This window comes from Cololabis saira, chromosome 3 (assembly GCF_033807715.1).
Source record: "Cololabis saira isolate AMF1-May2022 chromosome 3, fColSai1.1, whole genome shotgun sequence".
In the NCBI taxonomy this organism is placed as follows: Eukaryota; Metazoa; Chordata; class Actinopteri; order Beloniformes; family Belonidae; genus Cololabis; species Cololabis saira.
This window is the reverse complement of record NC_084589.1, coordinates 5780934-5808760: the sequence shown is the minus strand read 5'-3', so window position 1 is coordinate 5808760 and position 27827 is coordinate 5780934. Positions and strand designations below refer to the sequence as shown.

The 27827-nt window shown below is 41.4% G+C and overlaps 1 protein-coding gene across 1 annotated transcript in view; it reads right to left on the bottom strand.

Annotated features, from left to right (window-relative positions):
• The window catches only part of LOC133424214 (t-SNARE domain-containing protein 1-like), a 186747-nt gene that overhangs the window by 66695 nt on the left and 92225 nt on the right, over window positions 1–27827 (bottom strand). Inside the window, exon 9 of the mRNA XM_061714681.1 lies at window positions 18733–18805. Within this exon, the coding sequence (XP_061570665.1) occupies window positions 18733–18805 (73 nt within the window). The remainder of the gene's footprint in view (window positions 1–18732; window positions 18806–27827) is intronic.

The following is a 27827-nucleotide window of genomic DNA, read 5'->3' as shown; positions in this document are numbered from 1 at the left end:
GAGTCACTTTCCGTACAGTTTCACAGCTGTGCACGACAGCAACACATCACACTCTGATTTCACGCTTTAATAAATGTGCAAATCACCACAACACAAAAGGATACCAATAAATTCAGTCATCAAAAAAACTAAACAAAACTGGAATTTATAAATAAGCGCACACACTGATACAAATATTGTGCTTGATCTACTTAAAAAAAATAAGTAAACTTTTTTCATGAGATTATTATGTAGATCAAGAAAGACTAGTCTTTGTATAAACTACTTAATTTTTTGTATGTAAATAATACATTTTGCAAGTACAGTCAACTTAATTGTGTTAAGTTTACTTTATTTATCAAAATTAAGTTGACTTTACTTGCAAATGAATTTTGTACATACTAAAAATTAAGTAGTTTATACAAAGACTAGTCTTTCTTGAGCTGCATAAAAATCTAATGCAAAAAAGTTACCTTCATTTTTTTAAAGTAGATCAAGGGAGATTTTTTTTACTGTAGTTGTTCTACTTAAACACATATACGGAAGAGTATTAGGGCCATGCAGGAAAAAATATTTGAGAGGGGAAGATTCTTTTTTTTTATCGTGCACTTCGAGAAAAAAGTCGAAATGTCGAGATTAATGTTGAAATTTCGACTTTTTTCTCGAAGTGAAGAAAAAAACCTTCCTCCTCCAAGATATTATTTTTATTTTTCTCCTGTCTGGCCCTAATAGTCTTCCGTACAAATAAAACATGTTTCATCTAAACGTTGGATAGATTAAAATTGTTAAAGGAAAGGTAAATACAACAAGATCATTGCTTGTTTGTGTGTAAATGTAAAGATTACTGGGATTACATAAATACTGTTGGTTAAGGAAAAAATGCACAATGTCTTGTTTTTTGAACAAATGCAGATTACGTTCAAAACTAGATGTATTCATGTAAAGCAACAAACTTCATTTTTAATTGTTAATATCACAGATTTAAATATGTTATATTTACATGCGCTTAGATTTATTTTTTTCAGTGTAAAGATGCTGTGAAAGTCAACTTTCTTTAGTCTTTCCCTGAAAAACTGCAAAAGAACGGAATGTCTTCAGGACTAAATGCACAGTCATCACAGATAAGGGATTTACTTTTTGTCCCCCATTGTTAAACCTTTTCTCGAGAAGTTATGTCTCTATTAACCAAACTATCTATCTATCTTCTATTACTTCTAGGAGCAACATAAACGCCTTCTGGATTACATTCCAGAGCAATTACCTTCATCAGAGTCAGCAGGTGGGGGGGACGGGCGTAAAAGCATCTAAACTAGAAATGAGTTGCAATTATATACCAACAAACATGTTTGCTCTTGCAATTTAGTTGTATAGGGACATCAATTTTAGGAGACAAGATAACAGGCCGTTGTACTGTCGATTATAATGAGATAATTTCTCTAGCTGTCAGTGTTAAACTGCCTGAGTATCTGCAAACCCTGTTCCACGCGGATGTTAATCATCAGCTATGTCTCCATCCTAAAGGTAAAGCCTTTTAGAGAGGTTTGTGTTTAGCTCTAGGCCTAGTCATCAGTCACATGTCTATACTTGTTTCATCCAATGCAGGGTTACCAGGGTCTGCTGGACCCCATCTAGGGATGAGTGATATTTTACCGTTCACGTTATACCGCCAAAAAAATTCCCCACGGTAAGAATTTATCATCTTGCGGTAAAAACGATAAATTCCCGTTGGTGACGTTTTTGTGTAAAACTGATTTATGGATCTGTGTTAAATAAAGGAAGGAAGGAAGGAAGGAAGGAAGGAAGGAAGGAAGGAAGGAAGGAAGGAAGGAAGGAAGGAAGGAAGGAAGGAAGGAAGGAAGGAAGGAAGGAAGGAAGGAAGGGAGAAAAGAGGAAAGGAAGAAGGAAGGAAGGAAGGAAGGAAGGAAGGAAGGAAGGAAGGGAGAAAAGAGGAAAGGAAGAAGGAAGGAAGGAAGGAAGGAAGGAAGGAAGGAAGGAAAGAGGAAGGGAAGAAGGAAGGAAGGGAAAAAAGAAGAGAGGAAGGAAAGAAGGAAGGAAGGGAGAAAACAAGGAAAGAAGGAAGGAAGAAAGAAAGAAAGAAAGAAAGAAAGAAAGAAAGAAAGAAAGAAAGAAAGAAAGAAAGAAAGAAAGAAAGAAAGAAAGAAAGAAAGAAAGAAAGAAAGAAAGAAAGAAAGAAAGAAAGAAAGAAAGAAAGATCCAGATAATTAAATTTAATTGGTGTAGTTTAGTATTTAGTATCTTTTAGAGCATTGATTTGGCTCCAAAGACTGAATGTGGTGATAGATTTATAGTTACAAAGGTGGAGTTGAATTGGTATTATTTTTATCGTCATTTTTATCGTTATCGGGATAAATGCCAGAAATGATTGTGATACATTTTTTAGTCCATACCGCCCATCCCTAACCCCATCCCAGTGCACTGCAGGAAGGCAGCAGGTCACCATGGACAGATCACTAGGCCGTTTCTCCAGCCCTTCTTATCCCTAAAGTTTCTCCGCGAGCTCTTTTTCACACATGAGCAACGAGAGGCTACTCAGTCTCTCTGTGAGCGTCGTCGCTCTGCTGAACCTTGATCCTGTTGACAACGGAAAAAAGGCTCCACAGAGAATCTTGTAACAGGCAATGCTATTAGAATACGAAGCAAACGGTTCATCTTGGGGAAAACATCTCTGTCGCAGGAGTCTAACTTCAATAATGGACGGGAAGTCATGTCCGCCGTCCACCTTCCGTATGATGAGTTGCCTAAAAACAGTCAATTCAGGGTCCTCTAAATCAAGTCCATAATGCCTGCTCGGCGCATGCAATATGTCCAGCTGGCAAAACGCGTCTGATACAGGCAGCAGGGAGGCCGCAGCCTTCATGATTCCATAAGAGTCACTCTGAAAACGGTTGTTCAATTCCATCAGCTGTCTGTCAGGGATCAGAATCCACAAGGACTGCAAATCAGAATTACTCCTGACCGGTGCACACCTGCCCACTGTAGAGGCCACGGGCCAGTCAGCAAACTTTGTGGCTATGTGTGTGTGTGTGTGTGTGTGTGTGTGTGTGTGTGTGTGTGTGGCTGTGGATGTGTGTGTGTGTGTATGTATGTGTGGCTGTGTGTGTGTGTGTGTGTGTGTGTGTGTGTGTGTGTGTGTGTGTGTGTGTGTGTGTGTGTGTGTGTGTGTGTGTGTGTGAGCATGTATATGTATGTGTGGCTATGTGTGTGTGTGTGTGTGTGTATGTATGCATGTATGAACATATGTATATGTGTGTGTGTGTGTACGTGTGTGTGTGTGTGTGTGTGTGTGAGCATGTATATGTATGTGTGGCTATGTGTGTGTGTGTGTGTGTGTGTGTGTGTGTGTATGCATATGTGTGGCTATGTGTGTGTGTGTGTGTGTGTGTGTGTGTATGTGTGCATGTATGAACATATGTATATGTGTGTGTGTGTGTACGTGTGTGTGTGTGTGTGTGTGTGTGTGTGTGTATCTATGTGGCTATGTGTATGTATGCGTGTGGGTGTGTGTGTTTGTGTGTGTGTGTGTGTATATATCTATATGGCTATGTGTATGTATGTGTGTGGGTATGTGTGTGTGTGTGTGTGTGTGTGTGTGTGTGTGTGTGTGTGTGTGTGTGTGTGTGTGTGTGTGTGTGTGTGTGTGTTTGTAATAATCCTATCAAAGCTCCACCTGAAGTGTATCTATAGTGGAGCAGGCAGCTTTCTTTTTCGTGCGCCTGCTACATCCCAGTTCTGCACATCATTTTTCTTCATGATGTCATCAGTTAGTCTGATTATTTTCTCGAATTGAGTTATTCCTCAAAGTAGCAAAAGTTTCTTTGAGGCCCTCAATCATGTGGATGCAGTCAGTCATTGACACAGATGGGGACTGTAGGCTTTTTGTCGCAAAATCACTTGCACTGAACAGCTTAGAAAATGCAACAAGAAGAAATATGAATCTTTTGGTCTGTACTTGTTGCAGGAGAGACTGAGCCCTCCGCAAACTCACTCAGTGTTTCTAATATGACATCATACAATGTTAAAACTCGGCTCACAGACTCAGATTTTGAACTCCACCTAATATCTGTGGAGCCCACAAGCTCCAGGCGCGGTCCGTTGGGATGAAGCGCTTCTTGGATCTGCAGAAATCGCGCGTGTCTGTTGGCTCCGGTCATGAAATGATGCAGTGAATTCACAACATCAAAAAAAGTGGCCACAGTGGGAGACACTTTTGAAGCTGTCGAAAGCACCAGATTCAGGCGGTGGGAGTGGCAGTTACATACACTAGGGGTGTAACAATATATCGTGCCACGAAATTTTGCGATACAAAAACGTCACGAAACGTGTCGTGGAGGTGACAAACTGTATCACGATATTGGGTTATTAATATGAATCTATTGTGTATTTGTGCCGACCGCGCCTCGACCTGCAGACCAAAATCTTCCTCCTCAGGAGAAACTAGTACCGTTTTGGTCCCGATCACGGGACTCTTGCAGGGTTTTGAGCTCTGAACTTTTACTGATGTAAGGCTGGTGTAGAGTTAAGCCTTACCTTATTAAATTAAACCTTTTTGGGGTGGTGAGTAGGATAAACACGGGGAAAACTTCTGCTGAGTTCCAGTGTACTTTAATGTCCCTCAACAGTGTAGGATTTTAGAACATCAACACAGCACCTAGTGCCGTACTGTGGCGTATCACTCCCCCCAATCTAAAACAGACTAATCACTACAGATAAACTAGTCCCTGATTTACATCAGAATATAAAGAATATATTTATAAAATAATCAACCCTGAATTACCAAAATAACCTTCTTAACAGAAATAAACTTATACTTACTTACACTTATAAGGTGAGCATGAATCAATCTTTTTTATGATGTAAAGTTGTATGTATTTATTTACTTTTATTTATTTAATTTTAGTTGTTACATTTCTGGAAAAGAAAAAAGTCAAATCATAAATGAGAGAAACTATTCAGTTTGTGTCTAAATATTTGTACTTGTATGAAACTGAAGATGCATAATGCAAACCTGACATTTACTTTTAGTTCAGTTTGTGGAAAATGGTTGGCCTGGCTTTCTCTTTAAAACTTAAACAGTTATAAAGCATTACAAACTGGAACAATAGGGCAAACGTACAGTATTGTTTTGTATTTTGTGTCTTTCAAATAAAAGACCATTTTTTCCAGTCATATGTTCCTCATTCAAGGTTGTTAAAAAAATACTGCTATAATATCGTATCGTTATCGTGACCTCAATATTGTGTATCGTACCGTATCGTGAGATTAGTGTATCGTTACACCCCTAACATACACGGCATGAGGACACGGTTTTTTTTTGAGCTGCACCTGCACCCCGGCTTCCTCACAAAACTGCTGCTCCGTCAAAACTGAAACCCACACACAGTTCAGGATCAGCTGCAGCGGTTCCAGCACTTCCAAGATCTTTTTAGTGATGCCAGAGGATGTCATGTCATCTGTGGCGACAAATCCGACAGCTCTCTCTCTCAGGTTACCGTTATACACGTACCTTAAGCAGACAGAAACCAGCTCTTTCTTTGAGAGCTCCTTATATTCATCAGCTAAAATGGCATAGTACGTGTCAGTCTGTGCATGCAGCTCCGCTTTGACTTTCGTCGGAGTAGTGATGCTGCAGTTTCAAGGAGGTCGTTCTGAATGTCAGGGCTCATCATTTTTGCGTTATTTGGAAGCTCATCAAAGCGTTTGTTTTTTATTTCAATAGTCACAAATTAATTTGAACAACTGTAGAAAATGTCCTCTGTTCAGGCTTTCTGCGTCCTCCTTGTACGGAAGAGTATTAGGGCAGGCAGGATAAAAAATAAAAATAATATTTTAGAGGAGGAAGATTTTTTTTTCATTATGCACTTTGAGAAAAAAGTCGAAATGTTGAGAAAAAAGTCGAAATGTTGAGAAAAACGTCAAATTTTCGTGAATAAATTCGAAATGTCGAGAAAATAGTTGAAATGTTGAGAAAAAAGTCGAAATGTCGAGGAAAAAGTCGAAAAGCCGAGATTAATGTTGAAGCACAATTTCGAGAAAAAAGTCGAGAAAAAAGTCGGAATGTTGAGAAAAAAGGCGAAATTTCGATTTTATTCACGAAATTTCAACTTTTTTCTCGAAATTTTATTTCAACATTAATCTCGACATTTCGACTTTTTTCTTGACATTGCGACTTTTTTCTCGAAGTGCACAGTAAAAATAAATCTTCCACTCTTGCATGGCCCTAATACTCTTCCGTATCCTTGTGACCACGCAGTGCAATGCCTTGTTTTGCACAAAACAGCAAAATATCGATGACAACTTTCGCCCGGTTTCTTTCAATAGAGTCAATGAAACACTCATGTTTGTCTTTTGTAACATGATGCAGGGCCGCCGCAAGGGGTGTGCGAACCGTGCGACCGCACGGGGCCTGGCGCCCCAGGGGGCCTCGCACTATGGGCCGTTTTTTTTTTTTTTTTTTTTTTCAAAAATTTTTTTTTTTTCGTTTTTTTTCGTTTTTTCCCTTATAAATATCAACAGTCACGTTCCATTACAGACCTAAATGTGTACTAGTCTGTGGATATCAATAAATATATGTGCAATGATGCGCGTGTCTGTTGTTCAGTACAACTGCGTCAGACCAAGCGCAGACACAAGCTGCTCTGATCCAGACGGGTGGAGTGTGGAACAAACTGTCACACAATGTCGAGAGAACAAGACAGATTCAGGAAATTTCCATCAGGGGATGAAAAAAGAAAAAAACTAAAGAAAATGGAAGAGTTTGATGCCTCTCTGAAAGGCTCATTTGATAAATTTGTTACAAAAATCACCGATCCGACCGGGTCTCAAGCAGCCGCGGGGCCCCGCGTCGAGGCAAGCCCAGATGATGATGAGGCAGGGGAAGGTATCCAGTATTTTGCTAATTGGAGAGTTAAAATTGCGCATATAGACACCCGATCCGACCCAAAAAACCCAAAAATTTCGCGCGCGTGAGCGTAGCGAGCGCGCGAGGGTCCCCCCAGCCATTTCGCACAGGGCCTCGCAAATCTCCCAGGCGGCTCTGACATGATGTATGATGTCACAGTTTCCAACTCTTTTTATTTCCATGTAACCTTTGTGTTGGGCCACAGCAGAAGCATGAGCATTACTTGCTTCATGCTTTGCACAAAACTGACCTAGATGCCCCCAGTCTCTCATTCCTGTTTTTCCGAATCTGTCCCCCTTGATATCTGTGCTAAAGTGGTGACAGGACTGGCAAAAAACGTATCCAGTTTGATGCTGTACTCTAGCCAACTGTATTGGGCATACCGTTTATCAGAAAAAGTCCTCTTTCCACTGAGAAATTGCGTGGCTTGGAAAGGTTGCAGTTTGGGCTGGCATGCAGGCTTGTAGCACTCAAATGTAATAATTTCCTGAAAATGTAATAACGCCCGAAAATGTAATAAAATCCAATAATGTAATAACTGACTGATAATAACATTTTTACCGATAATGTAATACCTTATTACATTATTGGGAATTTATTACACTTTTTAACTTTTTTTTCCAAAACTGATAATGTAATACTTGACAAATAATGTAATATATATGTTCATTTTCCTTCCAGAGTTCTACATTTTGTGTTTTAAGTATCTAAGAATGTTTTATACGCTGGATTTGAAACACCAGAATGACTATTGGGTTAAATTGCAGACTTTGAGTACCATGTAATAAATTCCCAATAACATAATAAGGTATTACATTATCGGTAAAAATGTTATTACAATATCCGTCAGGATATTTTATTACATTATTGGTGAAGTTATTACATTATTGGGTTTTATTACATTTTCGATTGAAATTTTTGTACATTTTCAGGCGTTATGTGAAAATTACATTTTCAGGAAATTATTATATTATAGGGTGCTACAAGGCTCGTCCACTGTGGAGAGAGGGGTGTAACGGTAATGGTAACGGTAACGGTCAGGTCAGTAGGTTTGAAGTTGCCGCGCCTGCGAAACGTCGCCTGACGGGAGTTTTTAAATGCGAAAATAAGATTTTGTTATTGCGAATTATTTTGAACATCATATTTACATACTAATAGCCTAGATTTAAAATACAACATGTTAGTAAGACTATTACAAAAAAATAAAAATGCATCAAATGTTTGGGTGTGCCAGCTGTCTCTGTGGGAGGCACTGGCCCCCCCTGGCACACCCGCGGCTACGCCACTGCACTGTACATTACATTTACGTGTATTGGGGTCAATGACGAATAAGGATTTTCAACAGGTCAATTTTAAAATAATAAAAAAAAAGAATATCTATTGCAGTAGTTCAAACATTAAGAATGTTGTGTACACATAAATTCATATAAAAATTTTAAATTAAGTGATTTCAGAGTTTTTTGTCAAGATGAATTGGCACTAGCCTTAAAAAAAGGTCATGTGGTGCAACCATGATTCATATTAAAATAAATTAATTTCCTTTACTTCTTGACATCTTTTTTTTATACAAAAAAAATGTTTAATGGTCGCGCCACATGATATTTCATAAAATGGACATCAGTCAAACTTTGTTTGTATATTATGATGGAAATATAAATACAAATGTGTTGCAATCTTATACACTACAAGACAGTTCAGAAATCATGCCAGATAGGGTAGAAGATTGATTTAAATACATTTAGAGTGATTTCAAAAAAAGTTTTCAGAATAAGAGTCGTGGTCGGACATTTTGACGCTTAAAACAACAACAAAATCCCAAATAATTAGTATTGTTTTGTAAAATTCAAGTGAGTCCATATTTGGGACAGGTAGGTCATATATATGGTATTTTTTTTATCCATTTAAACCTTTTTTGAATTGAAAAAAAATAATTTTTTTAGAAAATATAGACGTCACGTCATTGACCCATTGACAGTTGTAATGCTGAGAAACATTATTCTGAAGTTGTTTCATATTTTGTAAATGCCCGTCTTCACAGATTTATGATCCTAATTCAGCCAACCTTTCTTCCACCACTGCAGGTTGCATTCATTAAGTAATAAACAGAGATTTGCCAAAATAAATGCTTATTATGCAATTAATCAAGAAGCTGATTTTCTTCTTTGCTCATCATAAACATCTACGAGTTTATTTCAGCAACACAAGCTCTCAGCTGAACCAGAACTACTTGGTGTTGGATCAAGTCTGAAGCAGTCAGTAAACATATTCCTTTCTAGTGATTATTAATTATGGCCCGAGCACTTACAGTGTGAAGGCCCTATTGTATCTGTAGGAGTTCTTGTTCTCTTTCTCGTTTTTATTTTTCTTCCGACGAAGTGAGGGCCTTTCCCCCCCCCTAAACGTGCCCCTAAAGTCACCTAATTTTGCACGCAAGCCAGGCCTGACGAAAAAATTGATATTTAATGGTTTGTATTAATGGGCGTGGCCTAATGGCTCAACAGCGCCCCCTAGAAAACTTTGTGCCTCAAGCCCCACAATACGGTTTGACGTACATGCACGAAAATCGGTGCACACCTGTATCATGTCGCATCTTAAAGAAAAGTCTCTTGGCGCTATGGTCGAAACCCAACAGGAAGTCGGCCATTTTGAATTAATCGTGTAATTTTGGCGCAATTTATGCCATTTCTTCGGCAGTTAATACGGCCCGAACCGTAACGTGCACCCAGGTGTGTTATACATCAAAATGTGCGTCTCGATGCTGCAACGATGTGCATTACTTTTCTCATTCAAAAGCGTTACCGTGGCAACGCTAGACACCAAAAAGCCCGCCCCCCCCTTCATCTGATTGGTCCATATCTGATAGTTCCTACTTTCTGCCATAACTTTTGAATGGTTTGATACAGAGAGTTGTTGCTGGTGTCATCAGCTAAATGTCCAGGCCTGAAGAATCTACATCAAGTCATACAAGCTTCCACTGCAGCCTGAACGTGCACAAGGGTGCGAGGGCCCGTTCATCGCTGCTTACAGCTTTAATTATGTTAATGACCTTTTTGGGTAGCGCTTGTCTTTGTTTGAAAATATCTACAGAAGGTTTCAGAGTTACCAATCAGAAGTCCTTGTTCTCTGACTTCCAGACTTTGAATTCAGAAATGACCTGAAGATAAACTCAAAATAACACAAACATACATTTTGTGGTTGTCTTTGCATTTTCTGTAATTATAAATGAATGCACGTAATGTTTGTCCTATTTTCATCAGAATTATGAACATAGGTTTTATGGACAACTTTAAAGTCCTGAGATTTGTTTCGGCCGGGAGTCTTGGTGACACACACACAACACTATTTAAAACAACCATTTAAAGCTGCTGCAACAGCCCAGACTCTTCGTTTTAGGTCGTCTATTTAATGAAGTTAATGAGCTCAGAGAGAGAAGGTGTTTAATAAGTAGGTGGTTCAGAACATTTGGTATTACCACATAATTACTGGCACAGATTTACAGCCAGCCAATGACGGTGGAAGTGCTGTTGATTGTTTTGTTTTAGTGAGAATAAAAAAGGCTTCAGCTGGTGGAGAGAGGTGAGTAAAGACCTGTGTTTAAGAGTGCAGTTTAACTGCAAATTAACTTTTAAATTTACAAAGAGGGGAAGTGGAGTGAATTCGTTTTGATTGGCTTAATGCACGTACTTCATTAACGAGAAAGCAAACAGATGCAACTTTAGCAGTTAATTAGGGCCCGAGCAATGACAGAGCGAAGGCCCTATTGTATCTGTAGGAATTATTTTTCTCGTTTTTCTGTTTTTTTTTTTTTCCGACGAAAGGAGGGCCTTTTTTCCCCCTAAACGTGCCTCAAAAGTCACCAAATTTTGCACGCAAGCCAGGCCTAGCGAAAAATTTGAGATTTAATGGTTTGCATTAATGAGCGTGGCCTAATGGCTCAACAGCGCCCCCTAGAAAACTTTGTGCCTCAAGCCCCACAATATGGTTTGACGTACATGCACGAAAATCGGTGGCGCCATGGCCAAAACCGAACAGGAAGTCAATCATTTTGAATTAATCGTGTAATTTTGGGGCAATTTATGCCATTTCTTCGGCCGCTACTTCGCCCAAACCGTAACGTGCACCCAGGTGTGTTATACATCAAAATGTGTGTCTCGATCCTGCCACGATGGGCATTACTTTTTTCTCAGTCAAAAGCGTTACCGTGGAGGTGCGGTCGACCTGGATGGCCGGCGGGGGAGCGTGGGTGCCTTCCAGGGCCGGCTCAGCTGGCCCTGCCCCCTGGCTTCGGCCTCCGTTCCCCCTCCTGCCCCCCTTACACGATTCACACACACATAGGTCTGAGGGGGCAGGGGTTCCGGGGCGTTGGGGACACAGTCCCCCGTGCCCTGGTACTCCCCGCCTCACGGTTTTAATAACACTGTAGACACTGCACCCTCAACATTGAATAAATACATTTAACAAGGATACTTAGTTCTGGAGGGGGGGGATCATTGTCAGCATGATACCCTGACCTCCTCCTCCCTGTTTTTATTGCATTAGCCACATGCACTCAACACCAGGGTCCCACATCACCCGCGTTCCCTCGCCGGCCTGGGATAGGTGGGTCGAGGTGCCTGGCGGGGCTCGCCGTGCAGCCTGGGGTGCCTTCTGGCAGTGCTGGACCCCCCCGGGGAGGGGGAAACGGTGCTGGACACTCCCGGGGAGGGGGAAACGCTGTGTGAATGAGCATCCTTGTCAGTGAGAATGCGGTATGAAAGGGTCCTGGAATTCTGGGTATTTCCCTAAAGCAGCAGGGGGAGGTGGCTGGGGAGAACGAGGCTGTGGCCTCTCTACTTAGGCCTTATTTACACGGAGCAAAAACTGAGGCGTTTTCATGCGTTTTGGCCGTTTGTTTACACGAAAACGGAGCTCAAAGTCACCAAAAACCATCATTTCTGAAAACTCCGGCCAAAGTGGAGATTTTCAAAAAATCCGTTTTCACGTTTGCGTCTAAACAGAAGAAAACGGACATTTAGGCTTCAGAACATCACATTATGCAACAGAAATGTCACCAGCGTCATGTGTGCGACCCGTGTTTACAATTAGTTTGGCCACCGTCAATATTTTATTGTATTTTACCTGTTTTATATTCTAAAGTCACACTTAAAAGTAACTCCACTTCTCTGTCACTCCAAACCAAAGACTCTCGTTCCGTCTTGGAAGTAAAGCCTGAATTATGGTCCCGCGTTAAATCAACGCAGAGCCTACAGCGTAAGGTACGCGGCGATGCGCGCCGTACGGTGAGCGTCGCCGCGTACCCTACGCCGTAGGCTCTGCGTTGGTGTAACGCGGAACCATAAATCAGCCTTAACTGGAAGTTACACGTGTCATTTGTTGATGTTTTTTCCACGATTCTGATTGGCTGGCATGACGTTAACAGCGTATTTATGCGGATCCGTGTAAACGAAGAGATTTTGAAAACGATCTCGTGTAAACGATGGAATTTTTCAAAACGTAGAGGGGGAAATATCCGTTTTTGTAAATACCCGGCTACGTGTAAACGGGGCCTTAAGCTGCTGCTGCCCCGACCTGACATTGGATAAGCGGAAGTTAATGAATGGATGGATGTGTTTTTATCCTGAACATTTTGTTGTCTGCCTGCTCAGATGACCTCCTGACCACAGGAATTAATCTGGTGTTCATACGGCAGAAGGAATGAACTGACAAACATAAACCCATCCTTCCTCAGCCATTTTGTTTCTGTGTATTACCTGTTGCTTTTTCTGCACACGTCTCCACAGTACCATCACATAGTTTTCATATCTGCCACTACACCAGGAAGTCTTGACACAAAAGGTCATCGGCGAATTTTTGAGAAACCTTTTTTTTGAGAATAGCTCCATCATTGGCGTGAGTCAGAAATGGTCAGATTGGACCTCTGCTGTGGTGTAATGAGCTCTGCAGCCTTCCAGAGTCATCTCCTACCTCTCTGCTGGAAGGAGACACTGTGTTCCTTGACCTTCAATATCCAAGACCCCGTGTCCACAATCATGCAAACAAAGGCATTTGTGAAAGCCTTAGCAGTTTAATTTTATTACAGTGATGCAGCAAATATGATGAGGTCTAAGGTGTACTTGTGTGTTTTTGTTAAAAAGAATATCATGCTCATGTGCCCTGAGAAACCTCGGCAACAACAGTAAAATGAAAAACCTCTTAAAGCCCACCCCCCTTAAAACCTTGAAAACACTAGTTCCACTCAATTCAGCATTTTACTAATGCTAGTACATTTGAGGAGAAAACAGTAAAAGCATAGACGGAGTACCTGTCTTTCATGCATAATCAGCCTGCACTGGTCTCAGCCAGGCTCTAAAAGCTATTTAACATGAGAACTGCCAGCTTTCGATCCCCCCTACAGGCGCCATAGCCGTTTCACACACCATCAGATATCTGTCCCTTGTTACGGTACAAAATTCAGCACTTGAAGTGGAAACATTTATGTAAACACTCCGTCTTCTTCATTTTGTGTCTGTGTGCATCTACATCTGTGCGGGTTACATCAGGACTAATTGTTTAAAGGGGACCTATTATGGCATTTAATGTATATTTTAAACAGGCCTTGAATGTCTTAAAAACAAGCTTTTGATAGTTTTTTCTACATAAATTAAAAATTCAGCCTCTGGGCCATGTCTTTATTTTTACTGTTTCTAACCTCCTTCTCTATGAGGGATTCTGAGGGGGCGGGGCTATGATAATGAGGCTCTGTGCTGATTGGCTGCCTGAATGACGTGTAGCAAGGGAGGGAACAAAGCCTCGCTGGGCAGAAGAGCAGTCGGCTGCGTACACTATTAAACCGTGTCCCATGCGATGCGAGCGAGCTTCAGCGACAAAATCAATTCCATTGCTTTATTTTCTATTGGACTGTCCTAACTGGCTGCGAGTTTAACGGTTTCAGTGCGGACAGAGACTCGACGCGATAGTCGGACGCTCGCATGCAGTTATGACACAGTGTAAACGATTCCCTGGGATCTTAAAGCCGGAATTACGGTTCTGCGTTAAATCGATGCGTACCCTATGCCGTAGGCTCTGCGTTGGTGAAACGCGGAACCATAAATCAGCCTTTAGGTCCTTAGTTTAGTTCACACAGGAAGTATAATTGAATTCTAAACAGGTACACCACAGTTCTTTACTCCAATTTCATTGGAGTAAGCAGCAATGAACGGGCCCTCGCGCGTGCAATTTGCACCAATTAAGGCCAAGAACTTAAAACTAAGTCAGATGACACCACCCACGACTCTTTATGTCAAACCATTCAAAAGTTATAGCAGAAAATAGGGACAACCAATCGGAAGAAGGGGCGGGGCTAATTAAGGCCAATGAAGGTCAAGGACTCAATACCGAGTCCAATGACACCACCCACATGTCTTTATCACAATTAATTTCATTCAAAGTCGGAATGTTAACTCCATGTTTACGGAGACATCAGATATTGCAGTCTGCGCATGCTAGAGAATTTACTCTGGGGCTTCACCCGGAAGTGAAAGGAGACGGCATGTGTTAAATATTTGTTTAAACACCTTTAAAAAAAACGCGAAAGAGATGGCAGAAGCTTCATCAGGACACCAGAGCAGATAAAAATAAAGTAGAAAAATATACGGAAGGCGTACAAAACAACCGTCAACCGGAAGTGGCTCTTTGTTAAAATGGTTACCATGGTTACAGCGCCACATAGCGTCACGGAGTCAGCCATGTTCTGGACATTTATCCGATTCTCTGAACAGCATGTAAACTCAGACAAGTGATTGGGTCTTCTGGATGTTTATCTGATACCATCAGAAATCCCATTTCTTTCCTACCTACTCTAAAAAACAGTAAGCCATTCTCGAGCCAACAGAGAGATATCATCTCTCCTGGGTCTTCCCTCAGGGCCCCCTGTAATGGGATATTGTCTGAAATACCTCCCTAGAAAGGTGTCCTGACCAGATGTCCAAATCACCTCGACTTGCTCCTTTCGATGTGAGGAGCTCCTACTGGATGACTGTTTCGCAATTCTCAGGAACACAAGTCTGTACTTGAGGTTCTTGGGAGGTCCGCACTTGGCATATATGAGTTGGGAGAATGTACTTTGGAAGATTGGAGAATATCTCTCTTTCTGTAACTGAACATCGACATAGCATTTCTTGACGATGTCTGTTACATCCCCAAGCTGTTGCTGGGTCATTGGCCACGATTACATGATCTTTTTTCATTCGGAATTAATTCCAAATAAAATAATTCAGAATTAAACTATTTTCCTTCGAGTTTACATGGAAATAGTAATTCCGAATTGAGGTTTACATGGAAAACACGTCTGATGGTCTTTATCCAATTCCTCTCCAGGTCTGGGGGTTGGGAAGGTTCTGATTGGATAGGGGGGGGGACCGGAAGTTAAACTACCGGAAGAAAAACTAACTTAGCTGCTACAACTTTGAAAAGCTCACAATTTTTATGTTTCCTGTTTCCATCTGTTCTTTTAATTATTTCTCCAAGTTATTTATTAAATAAATGTTCTCTGCTCTTGACCAGCGTTTACTGCTGCTGCATCTTGAAACTTTGTTAGGAAAACCAGCCCAGCGGAATATAAGCGTCATGGAGACAGACGGCCGAGGGAACGAGCAGAAAGAAAGACCGGAATTAATTTAAAGAGGAATGAGTGGATACATGATCACAGAATTATTATATTTGGATTTAAAATCGGAATAAACCAGCCACTTACTTCAGAATTAAGTTTAATTCGGATTGGCCATTTTCATTCGGAATTAGGTGTTTACATGGTCATTTTTACTCATTTTAAATCAGATTTAATTTTAATTCTGAATTAAAGAGGAATTAAACTTCCCATGTAAATACAGCCACTCTTGATTCGTGCCTGTCAGACCGGTCTCCCTGTCTCACACACAGGAACACATATTGAGAAATGGCCCGTCTCTAAGGGTCAGCAGGGTCATGATCAAGTTCATGACTGAAGGTGAGGGCGGAAACTCCAACCCCTTGTTCCGAGCTTAGCACTTTAACCTGGAGCCAAGACTCGGGAGGAGGATGGAAAGGGGGGTGCTTGGTCGTCAGTCTTCCGTCCAGATGTTCACCCAACCATGACCTGGAACCTGAGCTTTTGATTCAATGAACTTTGATTTCCGACACTTTCCCTGAGCTCTGATGTCATGTCTCTCACTATCACAGCGTTACACACAACATATACATCGTCCATGGAATTTATCTGGTTAGGCAGGGTCCTCAATTCAAACGGCACTTTAATGTCATACTCAGAACTCCTAGACAAGTATAGTATTCCTAAACCACCAAAGGAATACCCTTTAGTTTTTGATGCTATACCTTCTGGTGTCATAACGCTTCTTAGGAATTCATTTGAACTTACTTTACTGCCATTGGATCCTGCTGTTACTAGTGTTAGTCAGATATGTTTCTCCTCTAAAAAGAGCAATAACAACCGTGATATACGTGCCTTATTTCAAAGAGAAGTAGTCTCTGTTCCAAATGTAGTCTCTTACTGGAATAACTTCACTTCAGATCTGAACTGGAAGAAAATATGGTGTTTGCCCTCTAAATATCTGATAATAAATAAGGTTAAAGAAGTGACTCTGAAAATGATTCATCGTTTTTATCTTTGCAAGGTATTTCTACAAAGATATAAAAAGGACATTGATGTGGACTGCTCATTTTGTAAACTGTCTGCAGAAGACTTATGTCATTTATTTTGGTCTTGTCCCATCTCATGTATTTTTTGGCAAGATATCTGGGGCCTCATTTAAAATGGAGTGCGTAGGATTCATACTAAAAGTGCACGTACACCCAAAAGCCGAAAATGGCGGGCGCAAAAAAAAATCCGGATCTATAAAACCGCGTGCACCCACACTTGCACGCAATGTTCTCTTTAAATCACAGTCCAGCTGGAAGGTTGCGCAGGTGAATCCGCCTCATAACCCTCGACACGCCCACTTTTTACCATAAATGCTATGTTCTTGCATATGAATGAGCCTGCTGAGCATGCGCAGTGGCTTCCTGCAGCCTGTTTGGCGTCAGAATGAATGAGACTGTCCAGCCACCGTGACACTGTCTTTCACGGAGACTGAGATCTACATGTTGTGGATGATATGGAGGCCAGGAAAACACCATTATTTGGTGGTCACAGTAAAAGTTAGAATAAGTATATAAATAGTATACAATAAAATAAAGCGAGTGAGGGCAATGCGAAGACGGGACGGGACCCGCTCCCCCTCCTCCCTCCCGTCTCCCCTCAGAGCTGCTCTAGGCTGATTTATGGTTCCGCGTTATACCAACGCAGAGCCTACGGCGTAGGATACGCGGCGACGCGCACCCTACGCCGGACCCTACGGCGTAGGCTCTGCGTTGGTGTGACGCAGAACCATAATTCCGGCTAAAAAGTAAACACAACATGCGCGCACGTACCCGTGCATGACAGGCAGATACACACGGGGAAAAGAGACTATTTCTTTAATTTTTATTTTAAAGAATACGGGAGGGTCAGGGTTGCCGTAGGGATGTGCAGATCTTTCGGTTAGTTTTTTCTTTTTAGATCCGAGTCTTTGCGTAGATGGCGGCTTCCGCAACTTTCAGGTGCTTTTTCTGCGCAAGCAAGCTTTATAGATGAGGCCCCTGTTCACTAATTTCACAACATATTGACTCTGATTTCTCCCTTTCATATGAAAATGTATTGTTTGGATTCTTTTCTTACACCTCTAGCAAAGCAAATCAATTTTACATCATCAATCTAATTTTGTTACTTGCAAAATGTCATATTCACAAATTCACAAATCTAAATTCTCTAATCACATACCATCTTTCCCGGCCTTTAAAAATGAATTCAAACAATACATTGCAACAATCCAATATTCTAAAAATAGAAAAGCCATTCAAACCACTGAGTTATGTACTATGTAAAACATTTTTTTGAACTGATCTATAATTTCTGTCTGTGACTAATCCCCTGGCATCAACTGTTTCTATATATGTTTTGTTTGTTTTATAATGTATTGTTGATAATTTGAAATAAAGAATTGTGGGAAAAAAAAAAAAAAATACCCAACATATACAGTGGGAACTCGTGGTCTCAGGGCCAAAAACCACAGATCAACGCGGCCAGTTTTGTATATTTATGCCATTCGCTGACAGTTGGGGAAATATTTGCCTCATACTTTAAAGGAATCTATGCAGGCTGCAGCTTAAAATGTTAACTTAACCCTTCAGCTATCTATTTGTCCGTGCACGTCAGAGACCAAACTATAACTGATTGTCCTCCAGCAACAGCTTAAAATGTTTTGTAACGCAGACCACAGCTGGAGAAAGTAATCTTAATTTAGACTTATCTGCTTTATCAGACCTTTCACTTCTTCATAGAATTGATCTGCAGCCCCATCAGCAGCATATTTTTCCGGTATATCTCTTTGGCAGCATTATGAATGCTCATGATAGTCAGACAGAACTGATGGAAGATGTGTGACCCAGCAGCGAAGCGTCTACATCTGTGTGCTAAACGTTATTCCTTTTGCCAAGTTTGCATCACTGCAGGGGACGGAGAGGCGTTTACAGATACCAGGATGTCGAAATGGATTTCTGCTCTCTGTGGAAACTCACGGCATTCTGCCTCGCGTCAGTCTTTGAGCGCGGCAGCAACATCTCAGAGGTTAAAAAGTTTGTTGTGCCCACATGTGTTTTTGGTTCAAGATATTAATCAAGTGCATCGTATCAGAACTTGCTCACAGGCGTGATATTTACTAATTGAGTCAAAGGCAGCCATGCGACTGCACACAAACAAACAAGTCACGCGTGCAGTTTCTTACCTATGGTGCCTCCTTGTTCATGGACCATGCTGGCCAGATCCCTCATGATTTGATTGACATCCAGCATGTCTCGCTAGAGAGAGAAAAAAAGAAAAACACAGATTTCATGCTGGTTTAAATGCATACAGTTACCAGTACTCAAGTTGAGGGGGGATGGCATCCCCCCTGAAATAAAAACGGTCAAAATCATCGCCCCCTGTAAAACTGAAATCCCTCCTTTCCATCCTTTATGTCATTTCATCAATGAATGTGGTTTTACTGCTATTTCAACATTTAGAGTCATCACCAGAAAAATTACTTATTTGACCATTTTCACCTGTTTCAGGTAAATTTTCACTTGAAATAAGTAGAAAAATCTGCCAGTGGAACAAGATTTATCTTCTCATTACAAGCAAAAAACTCTTGTTCCACTGGCAGATTTTTCTACTTATTTTAAGTGAAAATCTACTTGAAACAGGTGAAAATTGTTGTTTTTTCCAGTGATGAGTCTTGTTTTAAGTGTAATGAGATTTTTTTACTAAAATGAGACATTTTAACTAGAAATAAGACAAATATTCTTGTTAAGATTTAGAGTTTTTGCAGTGATCCATTTTACTTATCCTGTGAAGGACAGAGTCATATTGATAAGTTCAGAAAAGTGTTTTTTATTGTTGTGTTTTGATGTATTTGATGTAAGCCCAGTGGATATTTAAAGCTTACAGAAGGCTGCATTTAACTGCTGCTATGTCATTCCTGCAGTATTTCTGCAGGTGTTTTGGTCACTGCTATTATTTGTAATATATTACTGTGAGGAACCAGAGCGGCCTCCCCACGTAAAAAGGGGACAAGGCAAAACTGGAGCTTTGGTGATGAGGTGTAAAAAGAACCTTGCAGAGCGTAGAATGCCAAAAAATAAGGCTTTTTATTGTGTGCAGAAAAAAGCACAAAGACATAAAGCTGGAGGCAAAACAGTAGTCTTAAAAATGGCACAATGAGGATAGCCTCTCCACAAGCTTCCTCCATTCAGCAGCCTCTTCTGGTATACGGCTGCTGTTTTTAAACCCAGGCAGGGTGGAGAGGTTGATTGGACACAGGTGGGCTCCAATTAGCAGAACCAGGCACACCTGTGTGCTGCTCCCCCGCAGACCACGCCCAATCCTCCACTCTGCCACACACATTAAAAAGATGTCCGGTGATGGTGAGAAGGGGAGGGGTTGCTCACTTTCTCACACTTCCCTCCCCCTCTGGAGTCTCGCCAACCCCGTTGCGAGACAGAAAAACGGCCATTTCCTCCGGTTGCCGGCCGCTTCCTCCCAGTATCCGAGGACGCTTCCTCCCGGTATCCGAGGACGCTTCCTCCCGGTATCCGAGGACGCTTCCTCCCGGTATCCGAGGACGCTTCCTCCCGGTATCCGAGGACGCATCCTCCCGGTATCCGAGGACGCATCCTGCCGGTTGCCGACCTCCTCCTGGTCACCGGGTCTCCCAGACTCCTGCTGGTCACCGGGTCTCCCAGACTCCGCCAAACCCACGGCGTCGCTTCCCACCTCTTCTCTCCAGTTTTCAGGTGGCGCCAAAGATCCCACTCCTGACACCAAATGTGAGGAACCAGAGCGGCCTCCCCACGTAAAAAGGGGACAAGGCAAAACTGGAGCTTTGGTGATGAGGTGTAAAAAGAACCTTGCAGAGCGTAGAATGCCAAAAAATAAGGCTTTTTATTGTGTGCAGAAAAAAGCACAAAGACATAAAGCTGGAGGCAAAACAGTAGTCTTAAAAATGGCACAATGAGGATAGCCTCTCCACAAGCTTCCTCCATTCAGCAGCCTCTTCTGGTATACGGCTGCTGTTTTTAAACCCAGGCAGGGTGGAGAGGTTGATTGGACACAGGTGGGCTCCAATTAGCAGAACCAGGCACACCTGTGTGCTGCTCCCCCGCAGACCACGCCCAATCCTCCACTCTGCCACACACATTAAAAAGATGTCCGGTGATGGTGAGAAGGGGAGGGGTTGCTCACTTTCTCACAATTACATTATTTGTAATCAGCACTAATTATCTGTCTCCATATGATCAAATCCACCATCCCCCCTGATTTATTAGTACTGACAGTTTCTGATATTTTACAGTAAACTTGGGATTAGTTGACAACACTGGCAAGAAAAAGTATGTGAAACCTTTGGAATAAAGTGGTTTTCTGCATTAATTTCATCATAAAATGTGATGTGATCCTCATCTAAGTCACAATAACAAACAGAAACTTAGACAAGCTCATATCACAAAGGTTCTTCTGTCTTCAAAGAACACACCTATCAAACATTCGCAGTGCTGGAGGAAAAAGTAGGTGAACCCAGAGGCTAAATCTTTCAACAAAAGCAACTTGGAGCCGTGGTTGCTGTTCATGAGAAGGACCGATGTGAAGTGTGCCTCACAAAAAGGAGATCAAGGGTAGTTGATCTGCAGACAGCTGGAAGGAGATCCGTCATCTCAGAGTGCTGATCATCCATCTGTCCACAAATGGTCTAGAAACAGACCGTTTTATTTGGAAATACAGGACTGTCTCAGAAAATTAGAATATTGTGATAAAGTTCTTTATTTTCTGTAATGCAATTAAAAAACAAAAATGTCATACATTCTGGATTCATTACAAATCAACTGAAATATTGCAAGCCTTTTATTATTTTAATATTGCTGATTATGGTTTACAGTTTAAGATTAAGATTCCCAGAAAATTTTAATTTTTTGAGATGGGATATTTGAGTTTTCTTAAAGAAGCCGGCACGGGAGAACGGGGAGAACGCGCATGCAGCGTCATGTGACGTCACATCCACAGCCCGGCGGAAATTCGGACCCAGAATTGCAGCACATTTTGCAGCACACAGCCTGTTCAAGGCAAAGGAGAGATACACTAGAGGCTCATTCTTTTTGGTTTGGAACGCTTCATCTGACATTATTACTAGAAAACTTAAAATGTATACGCATTTTTTTCATAAATCCTGCCTCATTCTCCTTTAAGCTGTAAGCCATGATCAGCAATATTAAAATAATAAAAGGCTTGCAATATTTCAGTTGATTTGTAATGAATCCAGAATGTATGACATTTTTGCTTTTCTAATTGCATTACAGAAAATCACATTATACTAATTTTCTAAGACAGTCCTGTCGATATATCGAAAAAGAAATCCTGTAGTGGAAACGCCTCTAATTTGAAAAATCTTCCAAATATTGCCGGAACATTTTTACGCTTTCACAAGGTGGTTTTTCAGACGTGTTGAAAATCCAGTATACTGTATTTTAAAAATTTTATGGAAACACTTTTTTTTGCATTTCCACTTCTCTGGCAGTGCTGGATGTGATGTACCTGATTGATCTAAACCTGATTTCCAGATTTAAAAGCATCACACTGCGCTATATGGTCGCTTGATTATGGACTATGGAACCAACTTCCAATCTGGGTTAAGGAGGCTGACACCACCTCCACCTTTAAAACTAAACTTAAAACCTTTCTGTTTAGTAAAGCCTATAGTTAGTATTTAGTAAACCTCTAGCTGGTGTTGGTAAATCTCTAGGTAGTGTAACTCTAGTGTGTTAGAGTCAGTAATCATAGCTGACCTATAGAACAAGACTATAATAGTTAGTCTCAAATATAGCTTGGTGGTAGATATGCTGCTATAGGCTTATGCTGCAGGGGGGCACCGACATGATCCACTGGGCGGTGTCTCTCACCCTTCTTCTCCTCTCCTCTGCCCTTCCTCTCTTCTCCTTTTCCATTTTTGTTTATTATAAGTATCTCATAGCTATCATTTTTGTCCATCGCTCCTGTAGTTTCTTGTGCCGGCTCCCCTTTTTTCTCTTTTGTGCATGTTTGCAGGCCGGAGCTTCGGGAGCTGCGTCCGGTCCCCCCTTATGATCCAGCTCCTGGTCCAGGTTTCTACCCCCTTATGATCCAGCTCCTGGTCCAGGTTTCTACCCCCTTATGATCCAGGTCCTGGTCCAGGTTACAGGTTTCTTCCCCCCCCTTATGATCCAGGTCCTGGAGTTTTTCTTGCCACTGTTTGGTTTAAGGTTTTTCTCCCACTAGGGGAGTTTTTACCTGCCATTGTTTATGTAATAATTGCTCGGGGGTTTATGTTTATGTTCTGGGTCTCTGGAAAAAATTGAATTGAAAATTGAATTGATTTAAACCACACGCAGGAGCCCTCGAGTTCAAATTCCCTAGTTAATTTCCGCTTCTTTGTTGGAGTCTATAAAAAGAGATGCCAAGAAATGTTTTACTCCTGAATGGCAATATTCTAACAATGACGATGACCAGGACGGCCAAGCAAAGTGCCAGAGCTAGCAGGGCTAAGCCTAACCCTACTAACCTTAGCCAAATAGCAGACACGAGTGTATTGCCTGCCGCGCAACAATCTTTAAATAGGGCTAATGCTGAAACGTCAAGAGTTGGACAGGTTTTGTCGAGTTTGCAAGATCATATTAACGAGATAAAAGAGGTTAACTCGGGTCTGTCATTGCATGTGGATGGCTTTGCAAGCAAGCACCATAAAATTAATTAATTTGTTGATTGTCCTGTCCTGTTTTTTCAAAAACATGCTTTTTTGGAGCGAGCAATAATTTCCGGGTTGTCTCACAAAAACATAGGGGTGCCGAAATTCAAAGAAGAATAGCCTAAATGTGTAATCCCCTGGGCACTAAAATCTGTTTTATTTTGTTCTATGTTGTAATAATATCATCAAAAGTTACACAAAATAACACAAATATCTTAAGGGCTCATATAATTACATAATGTAAAGAATAATTCAAATAGCATACAAGCCACTTGGTTTCGTCCATACCAGAATCAGAATCAGAATCAGAATCAGAATCAGCTTTATTGGCCAGGTTCGAACATTGTCCAACAAGGAATTTGATTCGGTTATTTCGCTCTTTGGTAGTAAAAAAAATAAACAATAAACAAATAAACAATAAACAGATGTGGTATTACTATATACATATAAACATTTTAACATTTTAAGGTGCATTTTACCAGCGCACTTAGCAACCAGCATAGCAGCGACAGAAAATGTAAAACTGTAACAATTTTATCCTGAGACCTGAAAGATTCATCATAATGACTAACAAACCAAAGATCATTTAAAGCAACTGAACGAATATTATAAAATTTCAATGTACATTTCTCACTGGAAATATGATCAAAACACTTTTATATGTCAAAACTACCTTATACATTTTTCCACTGAGAAAGACAAGGATGGGCGCCATGTTTTTATTTTTACAAGGTCGCTGCGGGCAGTCACATGACTTTTCGGCAGGCTAATAGAAAATAATAGGAAAAAAACATGAACATGTCAAAATGTGAGAGGCCTTATTGTGAAACTAATACATTTTGTACTGTGGACAAATGTTGCTATTTCAGATTCTGATGCGAGACTGGGTTGTTAATGAAGGTGTATGGAGAAATATCATTCAAAACATAGTATCTAGAGATGCCAACAGTAAATGTATTCATTATAAATCCCTACACCAATATTATTATAAGGACTTTAACGCTGAATAATCCTTTGCATGATCATTTGCTACCTTTATCTTGACTATTTTCTCCCAAACACGTTTGATGTTTTTGTCCACCTCTTAAGTTGAGGTTTTCTTTTTGTTGTTTTGAAGGGAAGTTTAAGGAAAAGTTATGGAAAGAGAACTCAGAGAGTAACACCCATACAGAGAAAAACACTGTTGAATGGAAACACATTTGCATTTGTCTCTAAGACAGCAGGTGTACTTGTGGTTCCTAGATGTTGTAACAGTACAATGGGAGCTAGGACCTTCAGGTACCAGGTTCCTCTACTCTGGAACCATTTTGTGTTCAGGAAGCAGACACCCTCTCTACATTTATTGATTTGTCTGTCAAGACTCCTTTCCCTGGCCCTACCCCTTCTCAACCTTTCCCCGACCCTGCACCTAACCTGGGGCTTGCTGATTGGGCCGGTGCTTCGGGAGCTGCATGCTGACCTGCGGTCCCCACCCCCGGTCATCCCGTTGCTGCTTCCACCTGCCTGCTGTGTGCTGTTGACGTCCCCGACCCCCCTTGAAAAGCATGTAGAAGTCTGTAATTTTTATCATAGGTACTCTTCAACTGTGAGTGATGGAATCTAAAAAAAAATCCAGAAAATCACATTGTATGATTTTTAAGTAATTAATTTGCATTTTATTGCATGACATAAGTATTTGATCATCTGTCAACCAGTAAGACTTCCGGCTCTCACAGACCTGTTAGTTCTTCTTTAAGAAGCCCTCCTGTTCTCCACTCATTACCTGTATTAACTGCACCTGTTTGAACTCGTTACCTGTATAAAAGACACCTGTCCACACACTCAATCAAACAAACTCCAACCTCTCCACAATGGCCAAGACCAGAGAGCTGTGTAAGGACATCAGGGATCAAATTGTAGACCTGCACAAGGCTGGGATGGGCTACAGGACAATAGGCAAGCAGCTTGGTGAGAAGGCAACAACTGTTGGCGCAATTATTAGAAAATGGAAGAAGTTCAAGATGACGGTCAATCTCCCTCGGTCTGGGGCTCCATGCAAAATCTCACCTGGTGGGGCATCAATGATCATGAGGAAGGTGAGGGATCAGCACAGAACTACACGGCAGGACCTGGTCAATGACCTGAAGAGAGCTGGGACCACAGTCTCAAAGAAAACCATTAGTAACACACTACGCCGATTAAAATCCTGCAGCGCACGCAAGGTCCCCCTGCTCAATCCAGTGCATGTCAAGGCCCGTCTGAAGTTTGCCAATGACCATCTGGATGATCCAGAGGAGGAATGGGAGAAGGTCATGTGGTCTGATGAGACTAAAATAGAGCTTTTTGGTCTAAGCTCCATTCGCCGTGTTTGGAGGAAGAAGAAGGATGAGTACAACCCCAAGAACACCATCCCAACCGTGAAGCATGGAGGTGGAAACATGATTCTTTGGGGATGCTTTCTGCAAAGGGGACAGGATATAATATGACTACTGACTCTAACACACTACAGTTTACACTACCTAGAGATTTACCAACACCATCTAGAGGTTTACTAACACTAACTAGAGGCTTTACTAAACAGGTTTTAAGTTTAGTTTTAAAGGTGGAGGTGGTGTCAGCCTCCTTAACCCAGATTGGAAGTTGGTTCCATAGTAATGGTGCCTGATAGCAGAACGCCCGCCCTCCAAATCTACATTAGGATACTCTAGGAACTACGAGTAAACCTGCACTCCAAGAATGGAGAGCTCTGCCAGGAACATAAGGAACTATCAGGTCTTGCAAATAATGCAGAGCTAAGCTGTTTTGGGCTTTATACGCAAGTAATAACATTTTTAATTGGATTCCAAATTTTACAGGTAGCCAATGGAGCGATGCTAACACTGGAGAGACGTGGTCTCTCCTGCTGATTCCTGTCAGCACTCGTGCTGCTGCATTCTGGATCAGCTGGAGCCTATTCGGCCAATTACTTGGACATCCTGGACAAATCCTGATCGAAAACAACACCAAGGTTTCTCACAGTTGCACTGGAAGCCATCGCAACACCATCTAATCCCTTCCTAAGATGCTCTGGACCAAGAATGATAACCTCTGTTTTATCTGAATTTAGAAGCATCTCCTCCAGGTTCTACATCTTTAGTGTTGTTGTCTTCTCCGTTTAGATCACACAATCAAATACGTCACAGCGGCTTAGCTCCAACCCGCCTACTTCTCATCAGGGTGTCTAAAAACAAACAAGGGCAAGGCGAGTGGAGGCGAGACGAGGCGTGGCGAGTCGAGTCGTGCTGAGTAGGTACTAGTATAAAAGCGCCATTAGTTGTGCTGCTATAAACTCTCAAACTCTATTAATGACTAGTGTTGTTGTTATGAACCTGTGTTCCTTCTTCCCAGCAAGTGTTCTTTATCTGTTGAACTTCTTCTCTCCTCTTTCCTGTCCTCTCAACCTCCAACCGGTCCAGTTGGGTGCTGGTCCTTCCTCTTTCTGGTTCTGTCAGAGGTTTCTTCCTGTTCAAGGGGACTTTTTATTGTCATGTCTCAGTGCTGATTTATTCAGTTATCTGAAGAAATCAACTGTATATTTTTCAATATAATTCAATATTCAGTAATATTCAATATCAAATAAAAACATCAAAGCTTGACTACATTTTTGGTAAAAAGGTCAAATTTACATACTCGTGTCAGTGTCCAAATATTTTCAGACCCAACCTTATAAATGGAGACAAAAGCCTTTTTAAATTAAATGCTCCTTTTAATTGACATATTCTGTGGATTTGTTTAATCCCAAATGCCATGTGCTTTACTTGACACAAAGTAATAAAAGGAAAAAGATCAAAGTGTTTGTCCAATTATTCTTCTGTCAGGGAAAACGGGTGTAGCTCTGCTTGACCACCGTTAATTCTCTCCAGCCTCCGAGCTTCGAATCGGCTCTCAGCGTTTCTGCTCAGAGCAAAATGAGAGCTTATAAAACCTCTGTCTATCTGCTCTTCACAGGTCCCCCTCATTCCTGCTTTATGACTCGGTGCAATCACAGCTGCATTTGTGTGGAGGAACCCACCGGGCCATCCATCACAGGTGGCAGAGATTGCTGTGGAAACTGGCAGCTACTCCTGCCACTTGGCAAAAACTATTTGAATGGAGCCAAAAAGGCCCCTGGCAAAGATTTTTCTGAGTTTACCTTTAGGCTGCCTTGTCTATCACGCTCTAATAGAATACCAGATTAATTTTACCTGGCACATCATGTGGCAATCAGGGCTGACTTCATCATACTGACAAAAAACACTTTGTAACTAATTTAGTATGTGTGGAAGTGAACAGTCATTAAAGAACAAACACACATACACACACACACACACACACACACACACACACACACACACACACACACACACACACACACACACACACACACACACACACACACACCATGGCACCATGGCTCAGGGCTTCAGTGTGCAGCCAGCCTTCAAAACAACATTGTACCCTTCTCCATATTTCTTGGCCTTAAACTCTTGTTTGCCACCAGAGCCTCTGGATATGTCGCTCAGGCTCAGAACTGGGCCTCCAGTTATTTCTTTTATAGATCCAACAACAGGGAGGGG